General features: G+C 37.4%; 1 protein-coding gene across 1 annotated transcript in view; it reads right to left on the bottom strand.

Moving 5' to 3' along the window:
- Positions 1-6,745: 6,745 nt before the first annotated feature.
- The window catches only part of GUCY1A2 (guanylate cyclase 1 soluble subunit alpha 2), a 198,939-nt gene continuing 189,192 nt past the window's right edge, over positions 6,746-16,492 (bottom strand). Inside the window, exon 8 of the mRNA XM_063444920.1 lies at positions 6,746-7,684. Coding sequence (XP_063300990.1) covers positions 7,477-7,684 — 208 coding nt within the window. The 3' untranslated portion in view covers positions 6,746-7,476. The remainder of the gene's footprint in view (positions 7,685-16,492) is intronic.

The following is a 16,492-nucleotide window of genomic DNA, read 5'->3' as shown; positions in this document are numbered from 1 at the left end:
ACTTTAAAGTGTTAATGAGATGGTATTTGGTTCCGTCCAGGATTCACAAAATATACCCCTTATCTTCACCAACCTGCTGGCGTTGCAATGCTGATGTGGGTTCCATAGATCATATATTTTGGCATTGTCCAAACTTGCAAAACTTTTGGAAGGCCATACAATCAACCATTCGGGCATTAAGTGGGATTACTCTTCCGCTATCTCCGGAGATTTATCTACTCCATATTATCCCAAACTTACGTGACATACCGTCAAGAAATGCAGTGTTAAACATTTTAGTGGGTGCAAAAATTAGCATTGCATCCCATTGGAAAGAAGTTATATCTCCCTCACTGAAGGATGTTCTACACAGGGTGCAGGACATATATCACCATGAACTTGAGTGGGCGAAAGGGGGAAATAATGCACACTTTTCGCATACATGGCAAAACTGGGAGTCCTTTGTAGATTCTCAGGCTCTGCTGTAATTACGTTGCACTTGGAGTTATAGGTCGGGTGGGATGCAACTCAGGGACTAAAATTCGCAAGGTATTCCACATTCAGTAGGTTATTTTAATGTAAGTTGCTCTGATATTCTCCCAGGCTTTTTCTAGCCCATACACAACACTTATGTAAATGACTATGCTATACCATATTGTAGCGCAAATCACCACGTATTAAACTGTGACTATCGCTCACCCCCACCTCCCATTCCTCCCCTTTTCTGTCCCTAGGGGTGTTTATGTCTTTTTTAACTCTTATTTTATGCTAATGTTTATAATATGTTGTTCTTATCCATGATTAGTATATGGTTCACAGCTACTGGCTACAGCAGCAGGAGAGCGTGGGTGGTATGGTCACAATCCTACCTATGAGAATCTTAAGACCATGGTCACAGCTCAGTTAATTCTCTGTAGCACCACAATACCAAGCAGCTGGATGACCACCTCGTTTATCAGTGGTCCAGAAATGTACCCACAGTGGACTTTCATTTTCATTATTTTTATTTATTTTAAATTTTTAGCATTGATACTCGCTCTCCTGGTGCTGTGTACTGTGTAATAGATGCATACGTCATGCAGATACTTAAGATGTGGAAGTGGTTGGCGGTTTAAAGCAGCTGTGTCCACAACATTGTACCAGATGTCTAGCTCTCAAGGATATGATAGCAATATTTCTACATGGGTATCCTCATATATTTCTAAGGCGTTAGACGGTTGTGTTCCCATGCAGATGGTAAATATATACAGTCCTGTACTTACGTGATAAAACAGCACTGGCACTGTACATGTTATCACCATATACTGTGTACTACTTTGTGTATTACTTTGGACTATTCTGAACAATATTGTAATGCAATGTATGTTAAGTTGACTCTGTATTGTCACTTTTTTACAAAACAATAAAAAACTATATATTGAAAAAAAAAAAAAAAAAAAAATGTAAATCTTCAATATTAAAGTGTTGATGAATTAATTCATATTTGCTCTCGACTCTGTCACATAATCCAGATACATTTACAAACTGAGGCATAAATGACATTGAAAAAAATTCAGTTTATGCATTTTACTAAGGCATTCTGAAAGCAAACTTCTGTATTGCTCAGGGATTTGGTGAGAATAAACAATGTGATTCAAATTATTATTAAAATTTTATTAACCTGACTATTTATTAAGGGAACTATAAATAAATTGTTTTTTTTAATTTGTAATTTTAGTGGTAGATAAAACAGTATATTAATCTTTACTCCTGAAAAGGGTAGAGATAATTAACTTAGTGGTGGTTCCTCCGGAACCTTGAGACATATGATGCCCGCGTCAAGTTAAGATTTGTCTGTTGGGGGAAAGCATAGAGGAGAAGAGAAAAAAGACGGACTGGGGAAGACTTTAACCCCTTAAGGACACATGACATGTGTGACACATCATGATTCCCTTTTATTCCAGAAGTTTGGTCCTTAAGGGGTTAAAGGACTTCCTAAACGACAGGAGGTTGGTGGAACCGAGGAAAGGATTGCATTGCATGTGCGTATGGGGAGATTACTGTGACTTTGAATGGAATTCACCAAATATTACTTCTTATTTTGACCATCGAATTGGATGAGAAGCAAAAAAGAGAGAACAAACAAAACACAATCACAATAGACATTTGCAAATTGCTGTACTGTAACTCTACCAATCCAAGTGACAGTATGAACAAATGAAAGCTTATTCACTCACTCAAAAGCATTTAATCTCTTAAAGATTTGAATGGTGAATGATTGTTCACTCTCCCTGGGGCACTCAAAAAGTTGACACTTTTTGACATAGCAGGTTGACAAATTATTTACCCATGAAATGAAAAAAAATCAAACACATGTAAAATGCATTAATGAACCAAAAATTTTCAGTTTTATTTATTTTTAGCAAATGATTACATTCATATAATGTCCCCACACCCATGTGTTTAAATATTTGTTTAGTGCATGTCAGGTCATGAGGCCCATATGTTATGTTACAGTAATAAAAATTATAGCCGTTGATAATAAAAATAAAATAAAGAGGTTATACACTTAGGCATGATTTTGTGTTCAATGTATAATATTGTATATACTATTCACTACATTGATAAGTATATCATGATATCCATTTTTTCTTAATATCCATGAGCTTAAACCACAGCCATAGTCTATCTAGCCTTAAAGGGTTGCCAAAGATGAGTTTACAATAATACCTGGGGTAGACTGGATAATGGTAAGTAAAGACATATATAGATATACTGCATATCTATATATCATATCTATATATATATATATATATATATATATATATATATATATATGTATATATATATATACATACATACACACTCACACACACATACAATAAGCATAAAAAGATAATATGTACGACTATATAACTGATTTAATGACATATAGTTTTTGCAACTTCTGGAACAAGTACAGACAATTGATTCTCTGCAAGTTTTCATATTCCATGGAACTCACACTTGTTTATCTAGTTGTTGGCATTTTTTCTAAGTTGCATAAATACAAATATATAACATGATGAAATAGCATTAACAATTTGGCACAGTTATTCGAGAAAGTGTTTATTTTAGAAGTTATCAACCAGCTAAACACACATTTTTTTGGGTCTGGAAAAATAAAATGCTACCAACATTTAAAAACAAGGGAAGACATCCAGATTTTTGTTTTAAAATAAAGCATGTGAGTGATTACCTAATTTAGATTATAATTATTAACAGGTTTAAAATGATAATAGGTTTATGGATAGAGATGAGCAAACTGGTTTGTACAAATTTTGAAACAGCCATTTTCTATTTTATTTTATGGAACGTCTTTTCCAGTTTTTCAGTTTTTATGTGCTTTCTTTTGGGATTTGTTCACTCACATCAACCAAAAGGAAAACTGATCAGAAGGTTTCAGATTCCATTTTTAGTTTTGTGATTTTGTAACCATTAACATCTTTAAGGGTCAAATGAAAGTTCTTCCATAAACTGTACATTTGTGCCCATTTGTACTATATCTAAAACCGAACCGTAAGAGGTTTGCTCATCTCTATTTATTGTCAAAATGTTGAAAGGTCATAATATAAGAATGTACATATTTCTGGATTGAGTCAATAGTCAACATACGTAGGGCCTCTCCGAGTTTCTGGTATTTGGGCATTAGCAGCCTTACAATAAAAAGTTAAAATCCGAGACCCATTTATCTGTGAATTTCTTTCATTCGGGGAATTGCATAGACCTTTAGCACTGAAACCGAACCCTACATATATTTTATTTCAAAGTATTTTCACCCATAGTTGCAATAAATAGGGATGAGACAGTGACTCTTATAAGACTAATAGTGGAAGAGATATCGATACGTCCTGTATATATGTATCTTGTTTCTAAATAGTGCATTCCACATTCAGTATACTTAATACACATTTGGTATACCACAGTTATGGTGTCTAGTCTACTGCTAAAAATAATCATTGCTTTAAATCTCCAGTGTGAGCGACCACCTAAACAACTTATCAGAAGATTTAAATTATTATAAAATTATCCATCATTATTAGCCTGCTCCTCCGCTTTCTTGCTGGAAATAATAGAGTTAGGATGGGGATAACCCATAGAAGGTTTTCTCATTTATCGCTAAACTTCCCTTCACTGAACTAAAATTGCCCCAACTTTTTAAACTTACAACTTCTAAAACAAATTTCACTCAACATAAAGCACAAGTAATACTCAACTTTGATAAATATAGAAATTAAATGTGAAAAGTAGGTTACAGCTACACTTATTCCAGGTCAATGCGTTGGTCATCCTTATTATGGCATCTGAGAGGAAGGTGACATATTGCTTATGTAACATTGACCCATTAATATAAACAATCAAATATTTACTTTTAATGTTAATAATCAAATATTTACTCACATAGTTGAAAAGTTAGGAAAATGACTGTGTGTGAAAGCTAGGTTCAATATTGCGTCAATGAAGGCTAGAAAGTCAAGATAATAACTTATGGGTTTTCATACTGTCTTGAATTAGAGGAAATCTCTCCCTGAGAAATCTCTGTTCATCATTTCTGCACTAGAATATTATTTTTGGGAGGATTTCTTAAACTTCCCATTCCAAGAAGACCATGGTACAAGTTTTAGTAACATTCTTGACTTACCTTGGTTTGCGTAATAATAGACCAGAGAGTGGTAGAGGAGTTTATTCTCGAAAAAGCAAGTTTGTGGAATTGAATGCAGAATTGCAAAACTTAAGTCAGACAAAATATATCCAGGTTGGCACAACGTGCCATAAATCCCTGTATAGTTGATAAATATTTCAAAATGAAATCCCTGGGCTATAACTTTATAAGCCTGCAGAAGAAATGCTACGGAAAGAGTTAGCAGCAACATCTGAAATCAGTGATACCTGCTAGCAGGTGTTTATGCAATCTAAAGGTTGCCCTGGTCATCGGAATCGATAACGCCCCATTATGCATGTACTCTAGCTTGCCCTAATATTACCCTTTTGGGGTGGCAGCTGAAAGCAGTAAAGTGCGATTTGTTGTTTGAGCAATGAAAGGAAATACATTTAAAGACTTTTACACTATAATATATTAGTAACATTGTTCAGCATCTGTAAGACCTCCAGAAAGCTAAATAAACCAAACACTCAGTGGGTTCCAAAATTAAGAAGAAAAAAAAAAGGAATACTCTAAACTGGAAAAGGGACCAGCAAAGGCCTAAGTGCAGTGGCATGCAGAGTACTCCTACCCCTTCCTTCAATCCAAGATTTCTAGGAGTAAGAGGATGACTAATTATTACCTAGTTGCAATAAAGGAAGATGATGCTGACTCCCACAGTCCTAACATTGATAGTATCATGGTGTCTCCAAGCACACAGATCCTTTCAAAAAGACCATGCAACCATCTATCCTAATTTAAGTAAAAGTTCCAAAATCTGGGGTTTGGTTGTAGATGGCATGGAGTTTGAAGATCCTTGTTCACCTAAACGTTGTGTTCTGCTAAGAAACAGGAAAGTCAAGAGGTCAAGATAGACAATAGAGAGAGTGTTCAAAGTACTCTGACCCTTTTGGACAAAGGGAGAATGTAATCAACTCCCTGTTTGATCCCGAAGGTAGAGCAATAACTTGTTGATGTCTACGACTGCTGAAGGGACTGCCATTGTAAAAAATGGCATTGAAAAAAAGTCTATTACATTTTTTAATGTCTTGTAAAACTTTTGTTGATGCTAACCAGCACTGGTTATCTTCTGGTTTACCTTAAATTAGTGGAAAAGGTAGTAGACTGTGCATTTGTAGTGTTTACTGTGCATTCGTACACAGTGAGAATATGGGTGTTAAATGCCACAGCAAAAATAAAAATATAATGGATTGCAAGCCAAAATAAATGTGTGTTTTAACACCAAGACTTCATTCTTCCCCATTCTCATGAAAGTTTGACGTGACAATATTATAAAGTAGATTAAAAGGTTTGCAACAGTTAATTTCGTACCTAGTAAGTAATTACATTGTTAAATGATTCAAAATTAATAATAGTTAAATGCTTCACCATGAATAAAACTAATCAGAATTCCTACAATATGGTTAGTTTTAGTTATTGATAAATTGGTACAAGAGAGCACACACACACACACACACACACATATATATATATATATATATATATATATATATATATATATATATAGGTGATCGTTCACATGGCTGCATTATCATGGCTTGTACAGTATGTTAAATGAATTATATTCACATCAGGAAGCAAGGTAATATAAATATTTGATTAGATACCAGTGAAAATTGTTTTGGAAAGCACAATGTTCTACTGAAGAATAAAATGTCTTTACTACTCGTTATATACATATCTGTTACTGATCCGGATTATATATATATATATATATATATATATATATATATATATATATATATATATATATCTCAACATGTGAATATAAATGGTTTAAAATGTTGTCTTTTCTATTCTAATATAGCAGTATTTAAAAATTACATTCAGGTGCTATGGTGGGAATAGGGCAGTTGGTTCTGTCATGTACACTCTGCAGCGTGAGGTCATACATGTTACTAAGTACATTAAAATCTGGAACGTGATGAAAGTTCACTGGAGGACTGAAACATTGACAAAGCTTATAGTATGTAAATACAAATAATTTTTACTTATTGAACACAAGTCCACTCAGTGCTCTTCATCGGTTTATATGTATTTTTGTATATATATATATATTTTTTGATCCATGGCCTTATAGATTATGAATTTGCTGTTAAAATAAAAAATAAAATAAAAAAAACAGCAAAAATGGTTTAGTTCCTTATTGAAAACTGAGATTTATAGTATGGCTGGATAACACTTTATAAATGATACAAAACAATGATCTAATTACTTTCTAAATCAGTTGGAATATTCTTAATGTTTAGTCATTGATCATGATTCTACTGCAAGATTACACATCGTGATGAGTATACACAGTTATGTAACTACGTGATCTTCATTTCACTGTGGAATTGTTTATTAAATCTTGATCAGGTAGACCGCATTCAGATTTCGTGAATAATTGTGGCGTTCACAGGCGGATGAGTAAATCATGTGTACATAACAGATGAGGTCTAAAATAGCTAGTCCATTTTCATTCCTCATCGTCCTACAGAAGAGGTTATGAATTTAATCGATGAGTTGATGTTCTACGAGAATGGGATTTTGGCTTTTCGATGATCATTCATTAACAAATGGAAACATCTGAAAATAAATCATAACCTTTTCTGTCGCAGTTTGTTCTCTATGTCATAAATACTTATATGATCTAAACAATGATCACCCACTTTTTTTGAAAACAAATCAGAAAATTATTATTATTATTGCCGACGCAGAGCTCTTAACTGTTGTGTTCTTCTTAATGCAGTTAAACAGAAAGATTCTCTGCACCCCTATCGTGACCCAGATATGGGTTTGTGCTTCTTTGAAGAGTCTTTGATCTGCAGAAGGTTTCATACACTCGTTTCCCTAAGATACATAGTGCCGATGTTGTACGACACCTTTCTCATTCTAACAGATGTTAAGGAGTGCTTTGGCTGTTTTTGACTATTCTTGTCCTCTAGGAAATAACAAATCCCAGCAATTTCCTTTGGAAAGTTTTCTGGAAGATCCTCACGTGAGCGGGGTTCGAAGTGAAAATTTTCTTCCCCCTTTAAAAGTCTGGAAGAATAATAAAAAAAAAGCATGTTTTTATTAACAGCACTAAGAACTAAGAACAATTCAGAAATATTAAATAATGAGCGAGGCTTGTTAAGCTTGGAACAAAGAGAAACATCAGAGGAAAGGATGACAAAATAAACCCCACTGGGAGAAAGTTAGAGAGGTTATCATTAAAACAATATGCATATAGAATTATTACGGATCACCTAGTTTCAACGGATATTCCCAGCAACACACACATTTTATGCAACGTTGGACTCAAAGTAATCTTTACAATTAAATCAGTGTAGTGTTTATGTGGTCTAACTCACTGTGGTCTACTCAACTGTGAATTGTGATGGCTTAAGTTTTAAATCAAAACTAAAATACTGATCTTCTAAATGACCACTATTTAACCACTTAGTGGCATACCCCTCCTCAGATGCTTACCCATAAACCCAATCAATCTCACTCTCCCAGACCCTATGCCCATGCCTAATAGTCCAGTGTTTAGCAGCACACATGTTTAAATTACGCCATCAATGCAGATATAGACACCCCATGGATATATTATTGTGGAGTCACCAGTTCACAGTGGTATTAAAGGAGCACTCACTATAGCATCTGAGCATCTAAATTAAGTTGTTATGGTGCCAGGAGGCCCCCGGGCAATCTCTTACTTTAAGAGGTTAAACATTTCTCTCACAGTTTAATTTCAAAGAATGCCTTCAGTGCCTTCATCTCCAAGTCCCCCTGACAGCATCCAGGTTCAGGCGCCTCTGATTGGCTAGATGCTGATGCTCTAAGCCATTATTCCCCATTCATAAAAAAGGTGTGCTGTAGATCGGCTCTAGAGGCAACCTTTGTGGTTAAACCGTTCAAACCTATTAAGGTAAGAGAGTGCCTGGTAGCCTACTGGGACCATAGCAACTTCATTTAGATGAAGTTGTTATGGTGCATGAACTGTTCCCTTAAATGTTTTTTTGTTTTTTTTTGGGGGGGGGGGGGTTACATTTTTACATACACATTGTAATTTAGCTCATCATTGCATATATTTGATGTGTGACAAATTAATAATCTCCCAAACTGCACTCAAACTCAGGAGCTACAACAATCCCACCCCAATAACACCTTTCCCAGATGTATGTGACAACACAAACCCAAATTAAAAGTCTGCCTGTTTCAGGTCTGTTTTTGGTCACATTTTGAGTCATTTTAGCAGAAACACAAATTATAACTACTCCATAAATATAAATCTTACATCTCAGGTTCTATTTGGAGCATGGAACCTTATTGAATAGCCATGTCTGAAGTTCCAACATATCAATGACACGGGGCACACTGCTCTGCAGCAGACTCATGTTAGTGGTAATACGATCCAACTGTAAAGACTAGGTGGATTGTAACTCCTATCATTATATCAGGCAAAGTCTGGCTGAGAATTATGGGAGTTGGTCCACGCAGGTATTTCCTAATGCTTAGCTTCCCATATAATCCTTGGACAACCTTAACCTAAATTCCCTAACCTTCTGCCTTTACCAGAAGGATTCCTCAGGGTCTGTAAATGTTGCCATCAGCACAGAGAATCCCAGTATACACTCCGCACAGTGCTCTGTGAGTACACTGTAATGTGTGATAACAGCATAAAAGAGTATATTTCACTCCCTGCTATTGACTTATACCATGGCAGGCTGTCAGAACATTCATATCTTATCATACACAGCGATTGGTGCAAAGTAAGATGCAAAACCCAGCACAAACCATTCTCTGTTTTGGGCAATCAAGCTGGAAGTTGTAATTCTCCCCCACATTGGATGCTCACTGATAGCACTGCTAAGTAGTGTTTGAAAACAGAACATCATAGACAGTAATTTAAAAGGCTTACTTTGAGTGATGGTACTCAATTCACACCAAACCTGTAGTTAGTAAAGCCACTATCATTATGAAGATTAATATCATATATTCATATATTGTTTTATGCAAAGAAATTTTTACTGGCATATTGTATATGGACCACTTTTGTGGGCACAGTAGTCTGATATACACCTTACAAATTATTTTCTGAAACTAGTGGGCAGAAAATTGTATATATTTGTTTTTCCCATAGAAAAAGCCCCGCTTCGCCCTTTAATGACCAACCAAATGTTCCACATTGCTGTTATTACAATCTGGCCCCTTAAGATCTTTTACCAGCCTGAAATATCCTGACTATTTGTATTATTAACGCCAGAGCCCTTCGGTTGTTAGCGAAGTTGGTCGTTTTATTTTGGAATAGGATCCATTAAGGATTCACAAGGAGCACTAACAGGGTGATACACTAAAGTGAGAATTGTCTAAAATTCTAAGTGAGTTTCAAACTGAAGGTCAAAATAGTCAAAAAAAAAAAAAAAGGGTCAGCTATACTTCCAGTTCTACTGATGTGGCCTTAAATTTGAAATTCACTTAAAATTTTCGAACAATTCTAAATAACACTAATTGTTATGATGCCATACACTGTCTTTGGTTCTTATGGGGTTAAAGAGGTATTTATACTCACACAGTCTGTTCACCTGATTTAAATAAAGACATTGGTGTATTAAACTAGTATTCAATATTCTGTTATTAGTTTAACTATTGTATTTAGGAATGAAGCCCCATACTGTCTCATATGTTTCTGCTGTTTGGTAAGGGAAAGGTATGTTTGGATTTGAATCCATTAGCATTTTTTTCTCTATGAATAATGCATTGCCCTTTTTATTATTTAATTTTTGTTTGTCGCACATTTACTATGCGTGTTTTTCATTGCTGAATGATCTGATACACACATCTGTAAACAGATGGGATAAATATGCCGCCACTCATTATAAGCACACTGCGTCTATAAAAGACTGAAAGTTGGTAATTTTGTAGCAAAAAAATTTTTTATTCATTCATAAAACTGAAACGAACAAAAAAATTAATTGCTTGCACAAAATGTTGCCCAACAAGCAATTCATTCTTCTTTTCATTAGTTTAATTTGTATTTGTTTATTCGTTATTTGGACACCTTTTTCTGGAGGGGAATCTGGTAAGTCAAAAAAATTAATGAAGTCAAAAAAGTATAGGAAAAAATCTGTGTCTCTTTAATTTTGTAATAGGTTTCAGTTCTGCAGGGCCTCTCCTCCCTCGTTGGTAGCTGTCTGGAGAAACTTACTTAAAACGGCACTGTCATAGACACATCAGTTTTTCTTTTAACGCCCCTCCTGACTGCAATACATTTTATTGTCCCCTCGTCATCCCCTAGGCCTCGATTTTACCTTTTTTGAATCTAGATCCTGAGCATGGCCATCTTTGTGTAGGCAGATGAAAACCCAGCTATTTTCTAAGCACTGTTGACCTAATTGTAGCTTGTACCAGTAGAAAAAAAAACAAACCTTTGGAACTCAACTTGATACATCAAGAGGCATCAGATTCAAGTCTGTAAATCTGCCCTGAATTGTTGACTAATTCAGAGGAAATTTCATTGCAATTCATCTATTGATAAATAGGAAAATGTCTACAATCCTCATACCATGATATTTAATTTTTCATCCAACTGGCATATAAGAAAAGTATACGAATTCAAGGACAATTGCTGAATTGTCACCTGAATTGTAATGAGTGAGGAGACATTGTAATTGAGTGAGGAGACATTGTAAAGAGTTTTTTTTTTATATTTTAAATCTAGGTTAACTACCGTGAACAAATTATACAATGTATCCGCTCATTTAGCTCTTAGAGTTTGAGAGATTTCCCAAAAGAGCAGAATAGCTTATTAAATAAATTAAAATAAAATCACAAAACATTTAGATGTCTTTTGATGGCAATCACCATTTACAATTGTCTTCAGTGTCTCCTTCTGAGATGGGAATTGTGCCCCCTGTAGGTATAGCCAGGGGCGTATTAGCCGCGAGGCAAACAAGGCATTTGCCTTGGGCGGCATTTTCCAGGGGGCGGCAAAAAAAGCCGCCCCCAAATGCCCAAGGCAAATGCCTTGCGGCTAACAGACATGCCGGCGGGCTGCTGGGCGATCGGGCGGGCGGCCGGCCGGCCGGCGAGGGAGCACTTCCCCTGAGCTGTCTGCTCAGCTCCCTCGCCAGCCGCAGAGTGAGGCTGGGAGGCGGAGCCGGAATATGACGTCATATTCCGGCTCCCAGCCTCACTCTGAGGCGCGCGAGGGAGCTGAGCAGACAGCTCAGGGGAAGTGCTCCCTCGCCGGCCGGCCGGCCGCCATGCAGTGCCACCTGATCGCCCAGCAGCCACTGGACCACCAGGGACGAAGAGACACCCCCCCTCCCCAGCATTCCCAAAGGTAAGGAGGCTGGGGGGGGGGGGGGGGTTAATAAAAAAAAAAACGTGTTAAAAATAAATATAAAAAAATGTGTTAAAAATAAATTTAAAAAAAATGTGTTAAAAATAAATTTAAAAAAAAATGTGTTAAAAATAAATAAAACAAAAGTGTTAAAAAAAATGTGTTAATGTGGGTGGGTGAGTGTGTGTCTGTGTCTGTTAGTGTGTGTGTCTGTTAGTGTGTGTGTCTGTTAGTGTGTGTCTGTGTCTGTTAGTGTGTGTGTGTGTGTCTGTTAGTGTGTGTGTCTGTTAGTGTGTGTGTCTGTTAGTGTGTGTGTCTGACTGTGTGTGTCTGACTGTGTGTGTATGTTAGTGAGTGTGTGTGTCTGTTAGTGTGTGTGTCTGTTAGTGTTTCTGTCTGTTAGTGTTTGTGTCTGTGTCTGTTAGTGTGTGTCTGTTAGTGTGTGTGTCTGTGTCTGACTGTGTGTGTATGTTAGTGAGTGTGTATGTTAGTGAGTGTGTGTGTCTGCTAGTGAGTGAGTGTGTGTCTGTTAGTGAGTGTGTTTGTCTGTTACTGAGTGTGAGTGTGTCTGTTAGTGTGTGTGTGTGTTTCTGTTAGCTAGTGTATGCGTATCTGTCAGTGAATGTGTGTGTGTGTATTTAGTATGCGGGGCGGGGGGAAAGGTTGGGTGGGGGTGGCGCGGGAGGAGGGGGGGCGCGGGGGGAGGGGGGGCGTCTGAGTTTTGTCCTGCCTAGGGCAGCACAAAACCAGGATACACCACTGGGTATAGCACACTTGCTACTGGTTTGAGGCATAATTCTAAACATCTGTAATGGTGTACATTATGTTAAGACACTGACTTCATTCCAAGTGCACAAATCCATCCATATAGAGAGTTATTACTGGTAACTACAGAATAGCAGAAAGATATTATACCGCAGGTACATTTTTTTTACAAAAGTTTCCAGTAAGAGACATTTCCGGCGAGATAATGTTTATGTTATGACGCTCAGAAATAATAGATACTGTTTAACCCAATTCACAACCAACATGTGTATTCATTTTTGATTGGCTTGGTTTGTAATGCAAATGTCTATGCATGTTGGCAGAGTGACTATATAAACTCCCTATGTGAAACTTGATGCTCCCAGTGTACTTACGCTAAGCCCCATGCACCCCAGTTCTAAGTGTATGTGTCTCTTTTACCCATGCCCCAGAGTGTTTCTTTCCTCAAGCATGCCTGGTATATGTGTCTCTTTCCCCCAGCCCCCACTGTCTCTCCTTTCAACAAGCCCTCAATGTATGTGCCTCTTTCTCACAGCCTCCAGTGTGTGTCTCTCTCTCCCAGCCCCCACTGTATGTGTCTCTCTCTTAACCCAGTCCCCAGTGTATGTGTCTCTTTCCTCGGGCCCCCATGTGTGTGTGTCTCTCTTAAACCAGCCCCCAGTGTGTGTCTCTTTCTCCCAACCCCCAGTGTGTGTGTGTGTTTGTGTGTGTCACTCTTCACCCAACCCCCAGTGTGTGTGTGTGTCTCTTTCCCCAACCCCCAGTGTGTGTCTCTCTCTTCACCCAGCCCCCAGTGTGTGTGACTCTTTCCTCCAGTCCCCGCGCATTCTGGCGCAGGCTGGCATGGCGCCTGCACATTCCAGCCGAAATCAAGCGTGACACTCACCCCTCACCGCAACCACGAGGAGGGCACAAAATGGCCGGCGCAAAGCGACCACAGCAAAGCAAACTTTCCTGTCCACCCCAACAAGCCCGACCGCAATCTCGCTTCACCACTCGGAGTAACAAATCTCCTTCTGGGCAGGGAAGCATACCGGAACAAAATCCGACCCACCGTCCACACACCCAAAGGAGCATCGGGAGAGCAAGGCTCCAGAGGGTCCACGGTCCCCCCACGTATGGGAAAGGGACCCGAGGACACAGGGAAGTGCCCTCCACTACAACCCGGGCTGGAGGATCCGAGCAGGTACAGCCCCATCATGACAGCCGGTCGGGACGGAACCGACCAAGGAGTCCCCGCAATACACCCACAGCACCCCGGAGATCACTTACCCAAGAGACTGTACTACTCTGCAAGCAGTCGACCATAGCAGCTCCCAGCCAGACACCTGCATCACCTGCAACACCCACGCACAAGCGGGGCATCGGCTGAACGGGCCACACTGGTGAGGCTCCAACCCTCCAATGCGAGGAGAGGGCAGGTCAGAGGACTGACACGCGAGCTATGCATACTCAGAAGCCGGGACTTTCTCCTGCAGACACCGCTGACCAGGTCTTGCCTAGTATGCACCCCTCAGATGCATCTGAACTAATGCTACCTTCTGTTAGTTTATATTTTAGGTTTGCATATATTACATGTTTAGTTAATGACAGTTTGTCGCTGACTTAATGCCATGCCTACAAGGAACCGTGTTTCAGCCAGCTAGGCAGGGTAAAAACCGACCTAATTGCATGTTAGAATTAAAGCTTGTTGATAGACCGAAGCAGGGTGACTCTACCGTAACCCAACTCAGTGGATGGGCGATGCTAGCGATCAATCAGAATGTTTCTGTACCTATAGTATGTTGTTAGCCTATGTTTTCCATTCCTAATAGCCTAAACACCTACAGCATAAAGCGTCTAGACATAGCTATGTAAACTTAGGGATATAACTGTTCAAGCCTGTTTATAGCTTAAATACACTACTGATAATAATGCTTGAAGAACATATCTCCTAATGCTGATACTTGCTAGAATGACTTACCACGACTTACCATGTTTTAAAAATGTTAAAAATGTGCTTACACTCCAATGCCACATATGTAGAAACCTGCGATATTGCTGAGATTATGTTTGCTGTTGTGGCAACGTATATCATCTTGTCAAACCATGCACAAAAAAAAAAAAAAAAATTCCAAAAAAAAAAGTCATTAGTATTCATGTTTTTAAAGAAGGGTATAATTATCCATAATTTGAGCAATTGTTGGAGTCTCACAGCTGAAGGGCACACTATTGAAAGCAGAGTCTTCTAGAACTGTTGTTTCTCTTTGAATAATAATAAATAAAATAAATCGGATAATCTCACAAGCTTGTTTTTCATTTAAATTAATAGGCTATGTGTGTTGATTCTTCATTTTTAATGACATACAAGTGCCAAAATACCATAAATACCAGTTTCTGGGCTTTTGTATTACACGTCCAAAGACAGGTGACATTTAAATAACAAAAATTAAACTATGCCATGGTAACGATCTATAGTATTAAATATTTTAAATATAAACAGAGCAGTCAACATTCTGAGCTTTATATTATAACACATTAGCCATACCATTAACATTCCAATTTAAAGTCTGTAGTATTCTTGACGTGCATATCCAATATAAAATCAGAAACATTATCTTGCAAATTTTGTAGAGGGTTTTTTTTCTTTTTGCGATTATTACGTCAATATTACAATATATTTCACAGGAGAGCAGCACTATTGCAATGCAATAGCTGGGCAAACTGAGCTAATGGCACTCTTACTGGGCACCGTCGGTTTTGGGCAGTCAAGATTAAGGCTGCATTATGTAAGGCACTGAGTATAAAATGAGCTATGATTTGAAACTGTAAGAAATTTGATCTCTGTCAAATGAGTCTCACTTTTCTGTAAAGCTTGGAGATGTAGGGGAATGTATTGTCTTTGTCCAATGTTTGTAATCTTTTTGTTGCAGAAAAATGTTCTGGTAGAACAAGGCCGCTGTTTCTCAGCAGTCATGGTTGTGTCATTTCCAAGACAAATCGGTGAAAAGTACACAGATGGAAATGTGTGCACACTTTTGATGCCTAGATCATAACGTAAAAAAAAAAAACGTCTGACTCTAAAAAACATGAATAAATATCATGATCTTATACTTTATTTACTTTTTATGTCACCAGTGTCTTTTTTAACAGACTCTAAATTGGACTAAAAGTTTTTTTCGTTTAAATAAATAGTATAATTTTTTTATTTGAAATATGGTATGGACAGCTAACACATTAATATAGGATAACAGAGCAATAGGTTGAAGTTGAGTTTTGTCACTCTGCACAATTTTAAGTTTTAATTTGTCAGTTCAACATTTACCGAAATATTGGGGGACAGACAATTGGAGACTATATATTTTTTTCCTATCTTGCAGTATTCCCAAAAATGATTAAAACCATTTAAATGAATGGTTGAAATAATTAATACAAGGATCAATAAAAAATAAATAAATAAGTATATACAATAACAGTAAACTTGGGATGGAGGTGGGGGTGGGGGGGTAAGGAGACTCAGGTTTTTTTTTTGGGGGGGGGGAATAAACAAGATAACACAAAATATTTATGATGACAAGAGTACCAAGACCTGAAATATAGAAGCACTAGCAAAATTATATAAGGCAGGTACATGTCTGAAATAAAAAAAAAAATAAATAAATAAATAATAAATACATATTTTTTTATAAATAAATGGTAATTTTTAATTGCAACCCTAAGAAAGCTTTGCAGATGAATCTTCCAAAAAGTAGTTCTCTGTATGTAATGACCACACA

Source organism: Pelobates fuscus, chromosome 1 (assembly GCF_036172605.1).
Source record: "Pelobates fuscus isolate aPelFus1 chromosome 1, aPelFus1.pri, whole genome shotgun sequence".
NCBI lineage: Eukaryota > Metazoa > Chordata > Amphibia > Anura > Pelobatidae > Pelobates > Pelobates fuscus.
Note: the sequence above shows the minus strand (reverse complement) of the source record. Positions and strands in the feature narration are given on the sequence as shown.